General features: G+C 49.5%; 1 protein-coding gene across 16 annotated transcripts in view; it reads right to left on the reverse strand.

Moving 5' to 3' along the window:
- Syt7 (Synaptotagmin 7) overlaps positions 1 to 15239 on the reverse strand; it is a 30341-nt gene that overhangs the window by 7812 nt on the left and 7290 nt on the right. For 2 of the 16 annotated variants that reach the window (XM_078191713.1, XM_078191712.1), the window contains 2 exons: positions 4484 to 4495; positions 1619 to 1970 (listed from right to left, as the gene is read on the reverse strand). In XM_078191713.1, coding sequence (XP_078047839.1) covers positions 1619 to 1970; positions 4484 to 4495 — 364 coding nt within the window. Of the gene's footprint in view, positions 1 to 1618; positions 1971 to 4315; positions 4460 to 4483; positions 4496 to 5244; positions 8283 to 9962; positions 12278 to 15239 lie in introns of those variants that run through there. The other 14 variants (XM_078191724.1, XM_078191723.1, XM_078191722.1 and 11 more) reach the window with 14 other exon arrangements.

Below are 15239 nucleotides of genomic sequence, written 5' to 3' on the forward strand. Positions count from 1 at the left end.
CTTCGTCTGCTCAAATTTCCACGCGGTGATGAATATGTATAGGCTAATCGCGCCATTTTGTTTCATTATTCGCAGACGCTCGAAGACGTACACAGGTTGTTCCGAACTCGAGTGACCATGACTTACGAATAGCGTTGGTTCGCGAGTTCAAACTGGGGCACAACGCAATAAATAAATTAGGCCGCGAACCTGCTCCCGATTTATCTCCGACAGTATTCTTTGCCCGATCAAACTTGCTACTTGGTGAAACATTGAGACCATTGTCTGGAGCAATAAAACTTCTGCCACAGAAGCAACGCTTCGCGGTATCCTTCGAAAAGTTCGTGTCGCTGTTACGCGTCATGCTGGAATTGTAATCTCTCGCCTAATACGAACGAGGCTCCTTCATTTGTTTCTGGTGTCTCCTCCACATTGATTAAGTACCCCTTTGTTCCCAGCCTGAGAAGGAAAATATACGTCTCGCGGGTCGTCCCGAGTGTACATTTTATTCTCGACGCTTCGTTAGTCTCGCAACTCAATTTTCTACAAAAGAATAATCTCGCGAGTGTATCATTCTTGTCGGTTATCGAAAAGCTTGTTCAAGCAAAAATTCGTCTCAAGGTCATATAGGACAAGCCCATTTTTAGATCTCTCCTAATCAAGGTCGCGAAGATTGATGACTCGAACCTTGACGACTGCGAATACTTGTATGTATGTGTACGTCGTCGTTTAAAAGTCTATCGATTAAGAAAGCATCTCTTGCTCGTCGAAATCACTTAAAATAAACTTTCCAAGACAGGGAAGATATTTCAGATGGTACACTTTAAATTATGCTCAACCCATAGCCTACCAAGGTGAAACGATCGACGTTCTAGAACCTTCGGAGAGGCCAGTAATTTTTTTCAAACAACGCTTTTGTCGTCCTATCTTCGGTGACAGGATTGATAAGACTTATGGAAAAATACTGTTACACTTTTTGCCTGTAAGCTGCTTCCATTTGTCATTATTGTTAACAGTAATTTGTTATGTGAAACAATAATCTATATCGATTTATTAACTGATGCATTACATGTTAAATATCAGATTGTCTTCTGAACTGTCCATTTATAATACGCCAACATTTACTCTACCGTTTAAACATTAATAATAGGAGGACAGAAAGTTATTTACACGTGGAAGACGCGAATAATATCTGTATTTAATGGATTGAGTTATAAACCTTCGTAACAAGCCTAACATGATGTTACACTGCATAGTGTTAAATTGTGTAATATTTAACAGCATTGTGACCAATTTCTTTAGAATTTTATGAAACATTGGAGAGTGGGTACCTCGTAGTCTAAATGAACGTGCAACCAGTTCAGGGTTAAATCAATTTCTCTGATCGAAACAAGAACTCTCGATCGGGAAACTCGTGGGTTACGAGAACGTAACTATACCGAGCAATTTATTTTCAACGATTTGCCGAATGCCGTAAAATGGCAACTGGTATCGAGGTTCCCGTGTGACCCTACTTTGCCACGGATTGAAACACGAGTCCGCTGATCGTCGTTTATTTCCCAGCGGCCTAATCGTGCCAGTTGCCAGTATAAACTAGAAACTAAAAGCTAGAAACTAGAAGCTAGAAACTAGAACAAACCGAGGGGTGATCTCCTTTGACGTTCTGCAGCTGTTTGTTTTGCGCTCCTGCGGTGGGCGTGCGTGGCTCGCCGGCTCCGGCGACCATGCTGCCGGCGCTGCTACCGGAAACCGGGTTGCCACCGGCCATTCCGCTGGTGCTAGCGTTCGCATTGCCTGTACCCGGCCCCGAACTACTCGCGCCGGACCCTGAAGCGGTGGACCCGCCGCCGCTGCACCCTAAGACCGTTCCTGAAGCCGATCCGGTCGCTGCGAGGACGGTTCCGCCCGCGCTCGTCCCTCCGGTTCCGATGCCTCCGCCTCCAGGCCCGCTACCGGAAGCCGCCGGTTTGTTCGCCGGACTGCCGGTCGTTCTGAAGCAGAGTCATCTGTCCAATTACCTGGCCCTCTCACACCCTGACCCCCCACCCCCAACCCGTACCGCTACTGCTACCCTCTTCCTCTTTTCGTCGCTGTCGTCTGCTTTTCGCGAGGTTACCGAGCTCGTTTTCAAACAGTGTTCTGGGCTTTTGGATCTTTACGGTGGCAATCATTCAATTTACATTGATACACCTAGCCTCCGATAATCTTCCTATAATGGAGGACAAATGACATGGTAATAACCATGAACAAAAGAGAAATGTTACCTTCCGAGGATCACTTACAGATGAACCTCGGTTATATCAAAGAATTGAGCAAATAGGGGTGTTGGTATAATAAAACAAATATTTTGTTAGAGCAATGTGTAATTCTTTACCGATTTATACAGTACATTGTGTCACGTATGAATCGACTTGGATTGAATAGTCTGTACGTAATAGTTTACCTTTTAATTTGATCAATTCGATTACTTTTTTATTTGATTTTTAAACGAAACTTTACTAGGATATCCAGAATGCGAAAGATGTAAAATATAAGTACAGATGTACAATTTTGTGGGAATTCATGCAGTTCATTTTCGACTCTTAACGTACTAATAATACGTTCAAAGCTCAAAGTTTCGAATACTTTATGCATCTTTATGTATTTTAATTTTTTTTCTTTCTTTATCATCGTATTAATATATTTGCACTTCTGACATTGCCAACAGGTTACACAACCCACATATCACAAATGATAATAATAATAATCGAGGTTTACTGTATCTAAGAGTCGCTGACCTCGGGTTGGTTAAAATTAGACCATATTTAAATGATTCGGTGCTTCGGTACTTATGCGAAAAATGCCACGGAACAGCGTATCGCTCGTATGAATAGTGGCATTCTTCGCGTGTAGATGGGGCATCTGGCAACGAAAGGGTTGAATCCTCGGATCGTTTTATTTAGCTTATGCCTCGGTGGAAGCCAATTGGCTTGTCGGGTAAGTTTCAACCCTCGTCCAATCCTCGTTTGCCTAGCTTTACCCTCCCCAGTGCTCGGGCCAATATGACCCGAAACTTTTATATGAAAGCTCACGACTTTACGGGAAAGTCTTCCGGCTGACACAATGATTTAAAGAAGATATATGGGGCTCGAACCTTACGCCCAACAGAATCTTACTTAATTCGAGTCTCATCGAATTTGCCTATGAAAATGCGAATTTGCATAAAGTTCCGCAGTCTAGTCGTAACAGCTGTCCACCCCACTCCAATCGCCCCGAACGTTCTAAGCCTGTAGCGATAGGAGCCGACTGGACAGCTGTTATGATCGCTGGCTCGACGCCTCGGGTACTAATTTTGTTTCGTTCTATAATTAACGAGGAATGGTTATTCACGGACTACGAATCCTCGCACGAATCCCCCCGATTGTGTAGGTCGTTCCGTGAAACCCGGAGTTGCAGAAAAATGTCTGTCGCCCGATATAAACCTATATCGCCGGCAGTTGCCTGTTACAAACCGTTTCGGAGCGAACCCCGCAACGCATCGATGCGCAAGTATTGATTCGAAACCTAAATGTATCGCCGTTATCAAACCACGGCCACGGTCCGATAACGTAGGCAAGTGGTCATAACGACTGTCCAGTATGTCGCGCCGTTCGCTGCAGGCGTGCAACATTCGCGAATTGATACATATTGCCAGCGATAAGTATGCGATCGCATCGTTCCCGCTGCTGTCGTATTATTCGCCCGAAAAGCGATAGGCGTACACTGCGGACCTTTATGCAGACGCAGATTTTCATTGGGGAGAGCGAGAGAAATTGATTCCTGCTCACCCTCGAGAGAGGCGCTCTCCGCTGTGCCCCAAAACGGAGATAAACACGGCGGCTCGTCAAATTTTCGTCGAGCACTGTTTTTGTCCCATGTTCTCGCGAGCATAAAACGTCGCGAGCACGTTAAACTCGCGCGACAACGGGCGCGTTATTAAACGGACGACAACGACGACCGGGACGAATGTCTACGGGCTAAGAGCACCCCGGTACGAACAAGTCCTATTGTAAAGTGTTTGGCAGAGGCTTGCAAGCTGCGAAGCAAACGCGGGTTTTCTCGTTTGCCACGGTTTCTATGGCGCTACGATGCAAAACAAGACCCGGTCAAAACGCGAGCCGTTTCGGAGAGGGTTTTTGGGTCCGCCTCGGTCGCAGCTCGACCGAGCACGAGGCGGAAAATGTGGATCTGTTCGAAGAAGAGCGTCGTCATTAAACCGCGGGCACGATTCTCTCCACGTGTGGTGTTGTGTAGAATTGTGGAGGGTCTACGGTGGATGAGAATTCGATCGAATACACAGAGAGAGAGAGCTACTTACGAGATAGGGAACGAAGCAGCGGCCATCCGTGGAACGGAACGTTCCCCATTTTAAGAAGGAGAATGGAAAGAAGACAGAAAACATACATCACATGAGAATCGGTACTCTGGATGGTAACCGAAGGGTGTTCTCTCTATCTTTTTTTTTTTTTCGCCAGTTCATACTTACTCCAACTGGGCTCTGCATCCCAACGGTAACACACGCCGAAAAGTAGGCATGAAACAAAAGAAAATGAGACAGGAGTTAATGAGTTTCGACGAGCCGGGCTTCCAGAGAACACGCCGACGAAGGAGAGGATATCCGTTTCTCGTCGGGATAAGACGTGTGTTGTCACGAAGCGCTACGTGTGAACGCCTATGTGACCATCATCCTTGGCCGTCAATTTTGATCGTTCGCGGTGTTGTTCGCTCCTCTGGAGCCGAGGAAAAGAAGAGTCGTACGGACGCTTCGAACCGGATGCTATCGAGTTTCTCGCTTTGTAACGCGGCGAAAAGGAAAATCGGAGTGATTCGAAGTAAAATAGAGGAACAGAATGATGCAGAGTGAGAGAGAGAGAGAGAGAATGAGAGAGAGAGAGAGAGCTAAGAGACAAAGTTAGAGTACGAGAAACAGACAGAGAAATAGAGAGAGAGTGTGTGTGTGTGAGAGAGAGAGATGCAGATAGTTAGACAGACAGACAGACAGACAAAGAGGCAGAGAAAGAAACGTAGAGACAAAGAAACCGATAGATCGATGGATAGAGCGACACGAGGCGTAGAGAAGCTCGAGAGAACAAAGGAAAATACGCTTCCGAATGGAGCGAGCTGATCCGCTCGCATCATCTCCTAAAGTTTGCGCACGAGAGAGTAATAGCTTCCGGTCTGTATGTTGATTATACTTTAGATCTTTAATTTACCCGAATCGATATCGTTGAAACACGCACATCTTACCTGGTGGTATAATACTCGAAGAAAGCGACCAGTATTTCCAAAGACCTCGTGACAGCAGCCCACATGGTTCGTTTTACGGGAGTTCAAGAATTGTCTCTGTTTAGCCTTGACTAGCGCGTGAACGAGTTCACATTCCCGATCCGCGCTATTTCCCCAGGTTCACCGGACTCCTGTCAGTTCGCTTGCACGCGCGTTTCGAGCACGAACACGGTCTGAACAGTAGCGGATTCATGCAATTTCAATGACCAGGGGTAGGGTACGGCGCGGTCTAGGTGAAGCTAAGGGGGTGTGAGAAATTGTTGTCTCGCTGTCTCGGGGACTTGCTTGGTGGATGGATGGACGGTTGGTCGTTCGGTCGGTCGGTCGGTCGGTCGGTCGGTCGGTCGAAAGAAGGGTGTTGTTGGATCGATCTCAGCTACACTCGCCGGTACTAGCACCGCCGCCTCCACCACTGCTGCACCTCGGGGTATCAGCACATTTTCAGTGGTTCCTATCCAGCACGACTCGGGGGCCAGTTTGGGGAATCGCGACCGAATCGAAACGGTTTAGAGCAAGGAAGAGCGACGACTCGTGAAGGGTCGATCTAGGCCCCGTGGAATCGCCTATAGTCGAAAAATGAACGACAGATCCGAAATCGAGTCAGGGACGCATTGGGTCGCGCACGTGGCAACGACGTTCGCGAAGGTCGATAGACACGGCGCGCGCATCCCGCTGGACACGCGAACCCTTCCTCCGAATCGTCCTATCAACAGAGATACCAAGCGAGTCGCCGAAACGATTCCGCCTTCGGCCTTTTTTTTTTTTATTAAAAATATCAATTTTACGCCTGTTCAGGTTCGAATTCGAATAACGATATTGAATAACCCCTCCCTCCTTTCGCGATTGTCCAGCAAAGCTTGCCCCAAAGGAACTCGCGAGCCTCCACAACGAAACGACGTACGAATACTGGCGTCGGCTTCGACTTTGCGCCAGTAAAAAGTGAAAAGTTCTCGGGCCAAAGGAAATTACGTACCTATCGCGGGGACGATCGATCGGAACGCACGCGCACGACACAAGGAACGAGTTCCTGGCCGTGGAGCAGCTCGGTCAATGCCGAAGAACGTCTAAGCAACAGGTTCTTGGTCGGGGTACGCGAGCGGCATAACTTCCACGAAAACTCATAAAATCCTACTTTGTTTTAGGCCGGGATTTACATTAGGATTTTCGGGGTTCAGACTTCGTTACCGGGCTATTGTGTTTTCGGCCCCGGCGAATCGATGCGTACGACGCGCGGTGAGTGCCACGGTTCATAGGTCACGGGAAACCGAAGATTCTTCGCCGTGAAAAAAAGTGTACCGACCAAAGCAACACATCTCTACAGCTTCACGAACGCGTCGTCGATATTCCAATGCTCTCCACTGCACTCGCAGGGGTTGTTATTCCATGCCACCCCCTACGATTTTCATAAAATTTGCATAGAACGCGCGGCCCGGGCAGATGTTCGACGCTGGTTCCACCTTAGTGGCCGTCGTGCGTACACTCCAGGTGAGAATAGCTCCCCGTTTCACAACGTAACGTCTCGTAAATCATTTTCACACCTTCGAAACGAGCAATGGCCGCTAAAATATCGCACCAATCGAACGTATTAATCGTCTTTACGAACGCGTTTGGCAGGTTTATGAAGATTCCTGGGGACATTGCCAGTTTCGAGCAATCTCCATCTTCGATCGAGGCTTCAATGAAGGACCTTGAAGCCCACGAACGTCGTCGATACCAAACGAGCAGCTCACCAGAGAATAGAATGCATACGCATAATTCACTTCTGTTTTTCTCTCGTATTTACGTTCGAGAGCGTTCTCGAACAAAGCGAACTACCGATCAAAAGAGGACGCGTATCACGTTAATCGCGACACGGCACTCAGTCCCCAAGCCACCTGTTACTCTCGCGTACCCTGTGTGCGCATCGCATAGTTGCACCGGACGCTAACGATCGTCGGCGTTCCACGCATTATGGCTTTTCTCTGGCGGTGTCCTACCTCTTCTCCAAAGGGGTGCTCGCATGAGAGACAAGAAGGGAGAAGAGTCGGGGATGGGAAAGCCGATCGGCGAAGAATAGACTGCGGATGTTTACGCGAACGGCGATGCTCGCCATGGGAAACTGAAGAAACTGATGTCCGATAGAAAGATTGCGATGATTTTGAAATACACAATGATATCTGCACAGGCTCGCTGAACGCGAGCGATCCGAAACGTTGGAAGACTGGAAGGCGAAGCGTTTGTGAAGTTCGTTTACGAAAATCGTTTGCGGAGATAGTTCGCGGAGATAGATCTCGGAGATCGCTTGCGAAGATCGTTTACGGGATTCGTTTACGGGAATCGTGTAAGGAAATTGTTTACAGTGGTCATTTAAGAAAATAGCTTCGATCGGGCAGAGTGAAAACGAGGATGAGACGAAACGCACCGCGTCCTGTTGCGTTGTAATCCGCGGGAGGAGTTGGGTTCGCAGGTAACCGCAACCGTTCCACGTAAGCGACTGAAGTTTCGATGGAAAAAGCAGGAGGTGTTGCATACACATCGGTGCTTTCGATACATTGGCGCCACCTCGTCGCCCGACAAAGGAGTTCTCGGCACCATAGCACAGCAGGCTCTCCTACGCACCGGGCAACCACCCCCTACCTCGCGGCGCCCTCGACCCGGCCACATCCCCCGACTTCGCGTCCAGCCCTTACACCCGCTCCATCATCGTTTCCCTTGTGCACCGACTTCTCGGCCGTCTTCTCTCCCTACCGACCCTCTCACGACCGACCGTGGTATTTCTTGTTCCGCTCCGTAGAAGCACACCCACCCTTTGCGCCCTCTTCGATCGGTTATTGGTTATCGGTTTTCGCGAAAATCTTTGCCTTATCGCGAATCGAACTCCTTATCCTCGGCGACTCTTCATCCCGAACGGATTATCGGATTACGCTTTATACCGGTGCTTGTCCCGGCGATCGATATCAAGCTGGTCTCTGCGTTTGTACCCCGTGTGCACGAGAGATCGCGAGCAAGGGGTAGTTACCGTTTCGACGGCGCCGTCGTTTAATCGAACGAGGTCAGACTGGACCCTCTCCGTGTACGCAATAGGCCGCGTGCCGCGATCAAGGTAGAACGTGGCAGAGGTAGAGGCGAATTCTCTCACCGAATTGCTTAGCCACAGACTCTGCTGGTCTCGTTTTTCTCAACGCGATCTTCTAAAGAGCCCGAGGGCACCGAGCGGGATACGAACTGGGCCATCGACGCCGCCCGGTGTCCTTTTAATTACTCGTATCTTCTTCGCCAGTACTGTGGGAAACACGAGAGAGGGCGAAAGAGAGAACAGGAGAAAAAAAAAATGGAAAAATATAAGGGTTGGGAAACGGGTATACGCGAGGCCGCGCAGGCGCGACACGCGTCACCCGACAAGACGGGCCGACCGTCGACCAACTGACAAGCAGACAAGCACGTCTCGATTCGGGCTTTTATCGACGGTGTAGCCGCGAACGAGTCCTTTGTCTCTTTCTTCCTCGGGATCGCGAGGCCTTGATTAAAAATGTCGACTCTGCTCGTCGCGGTTTTCTAAAGGTACGCCCCATCTGTCGTTTCCAGTTAGAGTTTTTTCAAAGCGCGCGAGAGGGAGTCGCGTCTCTCTCCTCTCTTTGAAAACCGGCGCGGACCTAACGCGTCGGCCGCCTACGTATATCGGAATCTCTCTTGGCGGTCAACGAGGTACTCTGTCGGGTTCTCCGGATAAACGACAGCCTGACGGATCTTTCCACCCACGGTGGTTATCCGCCGGTTATCGAATCCGCTCGAGCGAGCGTATTAACGGCCTGACGCCGATTAATAGAAACTTTCGTCGACGAATTTTTCATTTCTCCGGGGGCCGAGTTTCCGCCCGTCTCTCTCGCTCTCGCACACATACTCTCTCTCTCCCTCTCTCTCTCTCTCTCTCATTTTCTTCCTCTCTCCCTTCCCTGGTTCATCCCCCCCTCATACATCTTTCCAACGGAAATAACTGGAGTTAGCTACCACTAAATACACTACCATTCTACGACTACGGGCCGCGATTACACGGTTCAACGGAACAAAATTCTACGCGCTTGCATTTGTCAACGAAAGCTCTATATATGCATGAGTGTCATTCAAAACGAGATGAAGATCGGTCGTACGATTTTAATCGAGGATCGAAGCTTCCCCAATCTAATAGGCTGGAGAACAGATCAATCTCCGGAACGCGGGATCGCTCGTGACACGTTTCTTTCTGTCTTCTTCTGCCGGATCGAATCCGCGAGAGACCGGGAATCGAACAGCTTTCCGATTCCTCGTCCATTCTCAGCCGTGGATCGATAAGAAGACGCGCGCGCGATCCGAGCGCGTCCGATCGAAAGAAACGGGCCGCGACAAGATCAATGCGTGAGGGATGATGGGTGCAGGGTCGCAAAAGGGACGCATGGGTCGCAGGGCCAGAGAGCGGGGCTGGGAGGCTTGAGGAGGGGGGTGGGGGCAAGCGATCGAACGAGTCGGACTTTTTGCGAACCGGATATGCGAGAGACTGTCTACGAATGACGATGATACGCAAATTCGTCGGCAGAAGCATAGTAACCAAGCCAAGCAATCAATTAGTGCGCGCTACGTGCCGGTGCCTGCGAGCACCCTCTTTACTTCGTATCGCGTCGAATCGATTACGTGCTCGTGACCAACGACCGGGTTAATTTACTCACAGACTCTGCGACAAGAACCGCGACAGTGCCAACTTGCTGATTCGATTATTTTTCAGGCCATCCAACATTGCAGAGGCTGCGATTTCCATATTCGATCGTGTTCTCCTCTAGAACCGAGCTAAACAGATACGAGGAGCGAATCGTGCGAGCCTGCGTTCGATCCGATGGATCGAGAGACGAGTCCTGTCGCGGTTGGACTGCTATTCCCGAGTCGTTCGATCGAACCCGCGTCCTCTGCTACAATTCCAATTCCTTTAATCGATGTATCGTGCGTCGAGCGACTCTCCGACTACCGTTCTCTCTCGTTGCGATACGAATTTCTCTGTCCCTCTGTTTCTTCGAATCGGTTCACCGAGTCGCGAACCAGCAGCCTTTTCGTCTCTCTCTCTCTCTTATTCGTTTATGTGATTTCGATGAGTCGTATCACCGCTAACGCATTCGTCGACAGGTTGTATCGCATGATTCGCTCTTGTCCCTCGTGTTTCCTGGCAAGGCTCGCCAAGGATCGACCAAGGAATCGTTGCTCCTACAACCGGTGATATCTCGTTGTTCCGTTCGTTTCCTCTCGTGCTGCACACTCGGCCACCGACTCGCAACGAGAGACGCTCGAATCGTTAATAAGTTCGATGCTCTTGCGCGTACAAACAGGTAATTCACCCGCTCTGTTCCGCTTCTCTTCTTTCGCGAGACCCCCCCTCCTTCCTCCTCGTGGATTTCTTTCTCTCTTTCTATCCCTTCCACCCGCACCGCGTCTTCGTCTTCGTTTCTCCTCGCGAGAACGGAGAAACGCTTCGAATTAATCCGGCCGGTCGATGCGAACGATAGTAGCGTTCCACCGGGTTCTCGATCCTTTTCAGCTGAAATCCAATTTCATCTCTGATCTTTCGTCTCTCGTTCTCCGATATTTCGTCTCTCTATCTCTTTATCTCTCCCTCCTTCTCTCTCTCTCTCTCACTCTCTCCCTTTCTATATGTATATATATTTATCTCTCTCCCTCTTTTTCTCTCGACGAGACGCGTGAGACTATCTGGCGTCCCTCGAGATGCTTCTCTCTTCCACTCGAAGAAAATCGATAGAAAAATAACGTTGGTAGTAGTTTCAACAACGGGATTCTATACGTGGGGAAAATCGATGGATCAACGGTAACAATGTGCCTTCTGTTTCGCAAACGTTAGCACGCCGAGTGCGTGATCACCGTGCATGTTCGTTGTTCTAAAGAAGAAGCTTGCGTTCGTTGAAAGAAATCGAATTCTCGGATCTCTCGGACGCGACGCGACGACGTTTAGCCTCTTTTTCCTCGGTCTGCCTTTCTGTCCTCTTCTCTCGCTCGCCCGCCCTCTCTCCTCTCTCCTCTCTCTCTCTCCTTTCCGCACCGAAGACGAACTATATATTTAAGCTTGAAAGCGTTTTCGAACGTCAAGAATGCTCGCCGTGCTCCGTCCCCGAAAACATGAAACTCATCGGAGCGAGCGTGGGAATTTGCGCGTCTCTCCTGCCCTCTTGTCCACCTTCGATCCCCCGGTTACTCTTCCTTCTGCGCTCGAATACACGCTCGAATTCACGCCTGAATTCACGCTCGAATTCGCGATCGCTGTCTCGTGAATCAAAGGGGGAACGGCGGTGCGTCGATCGCGCAAGGATCGCGGACCGTCGAGCCAAGTCGTGCCGAACAATAGGAGGAAATATCGGTAGTAGTAGTGTTGTAGAGCAATGCGCGAGGCGAGGGTGAACCGGATGCACGCGTGCGAGCCAGCGAGAAACCGGAGGCGCGAGGAAAGAAAAACCGGAGACACAGAAAAGATCGTTCGTGTCTTCGATCGATGGGGAAACGGTCTGCTCGGGACGCAGCTGGCGAGCCCGAATCGTTTACCTATGCCGAAGATACGGAATATCTTTTCCGGAGTTACGACGCTGCGGCAGTCTTTCGGTCGCGGAAAAGGCTGTTGACAACAATCGAACGATTCGAACGATTTCGGGTTGCTGTTCGAACGATGGCTATCTCCGAGTGGAGGATCGATGGGGAATTTACTTGTCGTGTGTGAGATTCGCGATACGAATCGACGGTCGACGGTCGACGACGACGGTCGTCGGTTACGCGGCTGTGGACGCGCGATCACCCATTTTTTCTCTCTCGCCTGCGAAAGCAAAACGACCACGCGACCGATGCGATGCCGCGAGAACCAGAACAAAGTGGTCGAAGAGAACGCAGAGCCGGTGCGAACGAGCGCAATGGGTTCTCTTGTCCAACCGAACGAAAACGGACGAACGGACGATCCAACGAACCAACGAACGAACCGTTTGCTAACCGCGAACTATCGCTCTTCGCCGTGGTGTGACCTACTCGCGTACTGTACTCAGCTGCTTCCAACCCCCAGAATTCACCGCTACCCCTGCGTACCAGCCCCCACCCTACGGCCGCTCGACTTCTCCTACGCCTCCTCTTCCCCCTGATGCTTTTACCCTCGCTCCTACCTAGCCGTAACTGGTCCTAACCATCCTGTTCCATCCCCGTGCCATGCTGCGCCGCTCCGCGCCGCTCACTCCACTCCGCTCCATTCCGCTCCACTCGGCGGAGCCTTCTCTTCCCGTACCTCGGCAGAGAATACCTTTCGACCCCCCTCCTGCTCCTGCTCCTGCTACGAGCTACAACCAAGACATCTATTCCCCTCCCTTTTCGACCCCGTCCACCACCACCTTTCGCTACCTACCACCACCATCGGCTACCTCCACCACCTTTCTCTCTACCACCTCTGCCACCCCCACTGCTAACAGCCACAGTCACCGCTACCACCGCCACCTCCACCACCACCACCACCATCACCTCCATCGTCAGCGTCCTCTTGTCCAGCTATCCTTTGCCGACCAATTCAACATTACAACCACCGTACGCCCTTGTCCTCCTCTCGATATCCACCATTTTCCGCTTTTCCTCATTCCCGTTTCCCCCTTTCGTTCTGCTTCGTAGACCCTGCTTTTTTCCCTCCCTCTTAGCCTTTCTCTCTCTCTCTCTCTCTCTCTCTCTCTCACTCACTCACTCCTTCTCTTTCTCTCTCCATCTCTTGCTTTTTCCGCGTCCGTCTCCGTCGTTGCCTCGTTTTAGCCCTCTATTCCTACTCGTCGCCTTGTTCTCGGTATCTTCAATATTCCACATCCTGTATCCTTCGCTTTCTTTCTTTAACACAGGCTCTTTTATTCGACCCCCGCCTTTTCACCTTACGTCCCCTCCGAATTATCCGGACTAACGATATACAGTGGCGCGCAAAAGTCTACGGACGAACAGACTTTTTCTTCGCCGTTGTGGAAGCATAACATTTTTAACCGAGATAAATGGTAAACAACTTGTTTGTCCGGCATTGTTCTGCCCCACGCATCCTTGAGTTCGGCCGAATTCTTTTGGACGTTGCTTTTCCGAAAAGTCACGGTCCCGAAAGTTTTGTACGGAACTGTATGCATGTATGCATCGTATACTAACCACCGCGCGGTAATAGCTTTCAGTTTTTCCTCGCGGCGAATTAATCGGCTTGGCTCCGACGTTCTCTCCCCCCGATTATTGGTTATCAGCGGGGGTCATCTGTCAAATAGTCTATCAACAGACCAGTCTTTTTTGCTCCGTTCCTCGATCGTGCATGATACGTCCGGTTGTCGTTCGGCCTAAGCGTAATGGACGCCAGCGATCCTAATGGTCTACACCTACAATTCTCGTGCTCGAGGCGCAACAAAATCGATTTCACGCTGTGTATTCCGCTGTCGGGAAAGTTTAAACCTTTTGGAGCTCTTTGACCGGAAGCTGCGAAAGTTACACGTCCGGAGAACAATAGCGAAGAGCCGTCCATCAAGCTGCCGCTGGAACTATCGGATCTGTTAAATCGGCCGGTTTCAAATGCTTTCTTTCGGCATTGATCCTTTAGAGAGAGAGCTTAACCCTTAACCGGATTATGCCGGCAGTGGCGGCCCCACGATTTATTTATTTATTTTATTTAGACGAAGGTCATCACTTTCGCACATGAAAAAAAATATATACATACTAGGTTAAGGGTGATTAATAAATTACGTGAATGTTACGGAAACATCAGGAAAATTATAATATGTCTAAATGAGCAGTTAATGGGTAAAAAAACCAATGGCAGGATATGTACTATTAAACATTCCGGAATGTACGTTTAGAGCTAGTACGGCGTCCATATTGAATTCTCAGTCATCATTAATATACTATGTTAATGTAATTATGTAGAAATTAATTCAATTCTCTATTATCCCATCAACTTCGTAGTGTTATAATGTGTATATTTACTTGCACTTACTAATTTGGAAATATGCAATATTTACTGAAACAATAATTCAGAGTAATTGGCAGTCTTGTTGAGGATTAACCCTCCGAACGAGCCTTTTAAGAATCAACGACTACCTTCGAGTTTTAATATTCTGTAATTCCAACTATACTATATTTTTTCCCTTTTAAAAATAAGTATTTTCACCCCGGAGATACTCGATTCTTCTGTCTTCTAAAGCAGACGAAACCAATCCCTCCTATCCTTGTACTCTCAATCGAGTTATCCTCGCTTTAAACTATTTTACAACTGCCACGAAGCAAACACGATCAGCCGCGTGTCCGAACGAACAACCGAACGACCGATCGAAGCGAATACCGTAAAATCAGCCAGGTATAGTGTACAACGTAACAAGTGGCATCTGTTGCGTGTCGTCGATTTAAGTACTACGAAACACTCGACTACTTGGCACTCTTCCAATTGGCACCTTGTCGGGAACAACGGAAGTACGGGAGCGCACCAGCTTCGCAGTTTTTTGAGACACGCAATATTTCCGCGCGAATCGCGTGTCAGATGCGCTGCCCTTTGCTCCCTTAGAAAGAACGACTTTCGAGCTCTGTGAAACCGGGGAACCCGACGTTCGTTGGAGTCGTCGCTGACCAACATTCGGTCCGAGATCGCGGTCCTCCGCTACGGAAGAGCGCGTATCGATCCGAGCGAAGTCAAACGACGTTTTCCATTTCTCGAGAGGACGGACGACCCTCGACGAGTCATCCGAGATCGTTTATCTCCGTTACATCCCCCAATTGGCCGGCTATTTTTCCGTTGACGCGCTCCTCGAAAACAGAAACGTCCGAGACGGATAAGGGGGGGAAAAAAGTAAAAGAGAGAAAGAGAGAAAGAGAAGGACGCCCTTTCGAGCGGTTCCGCGACGTTCCAGGTTGTCGTTAGATGATAACAGGGAAGTAATTACCGGCAATTACGAGGCAGCCGTCCATTGTGCCTTTCG

Source organism: Augochlora pura, chromosome 10 (genome assembly GCF_028453695.1).
Source record: "Augochlora pura isolate Apur16 chromosome 10, APUR_v2.2.1, whole genome shotgun sequence".
Classification (NCBI taxonomy): domain Eukaryota; kingdom Metazoa; phylum Arthropoda; class Insecta; order Hymenoptera; family Halictidae; genus Augochlora; species Augochlora pura.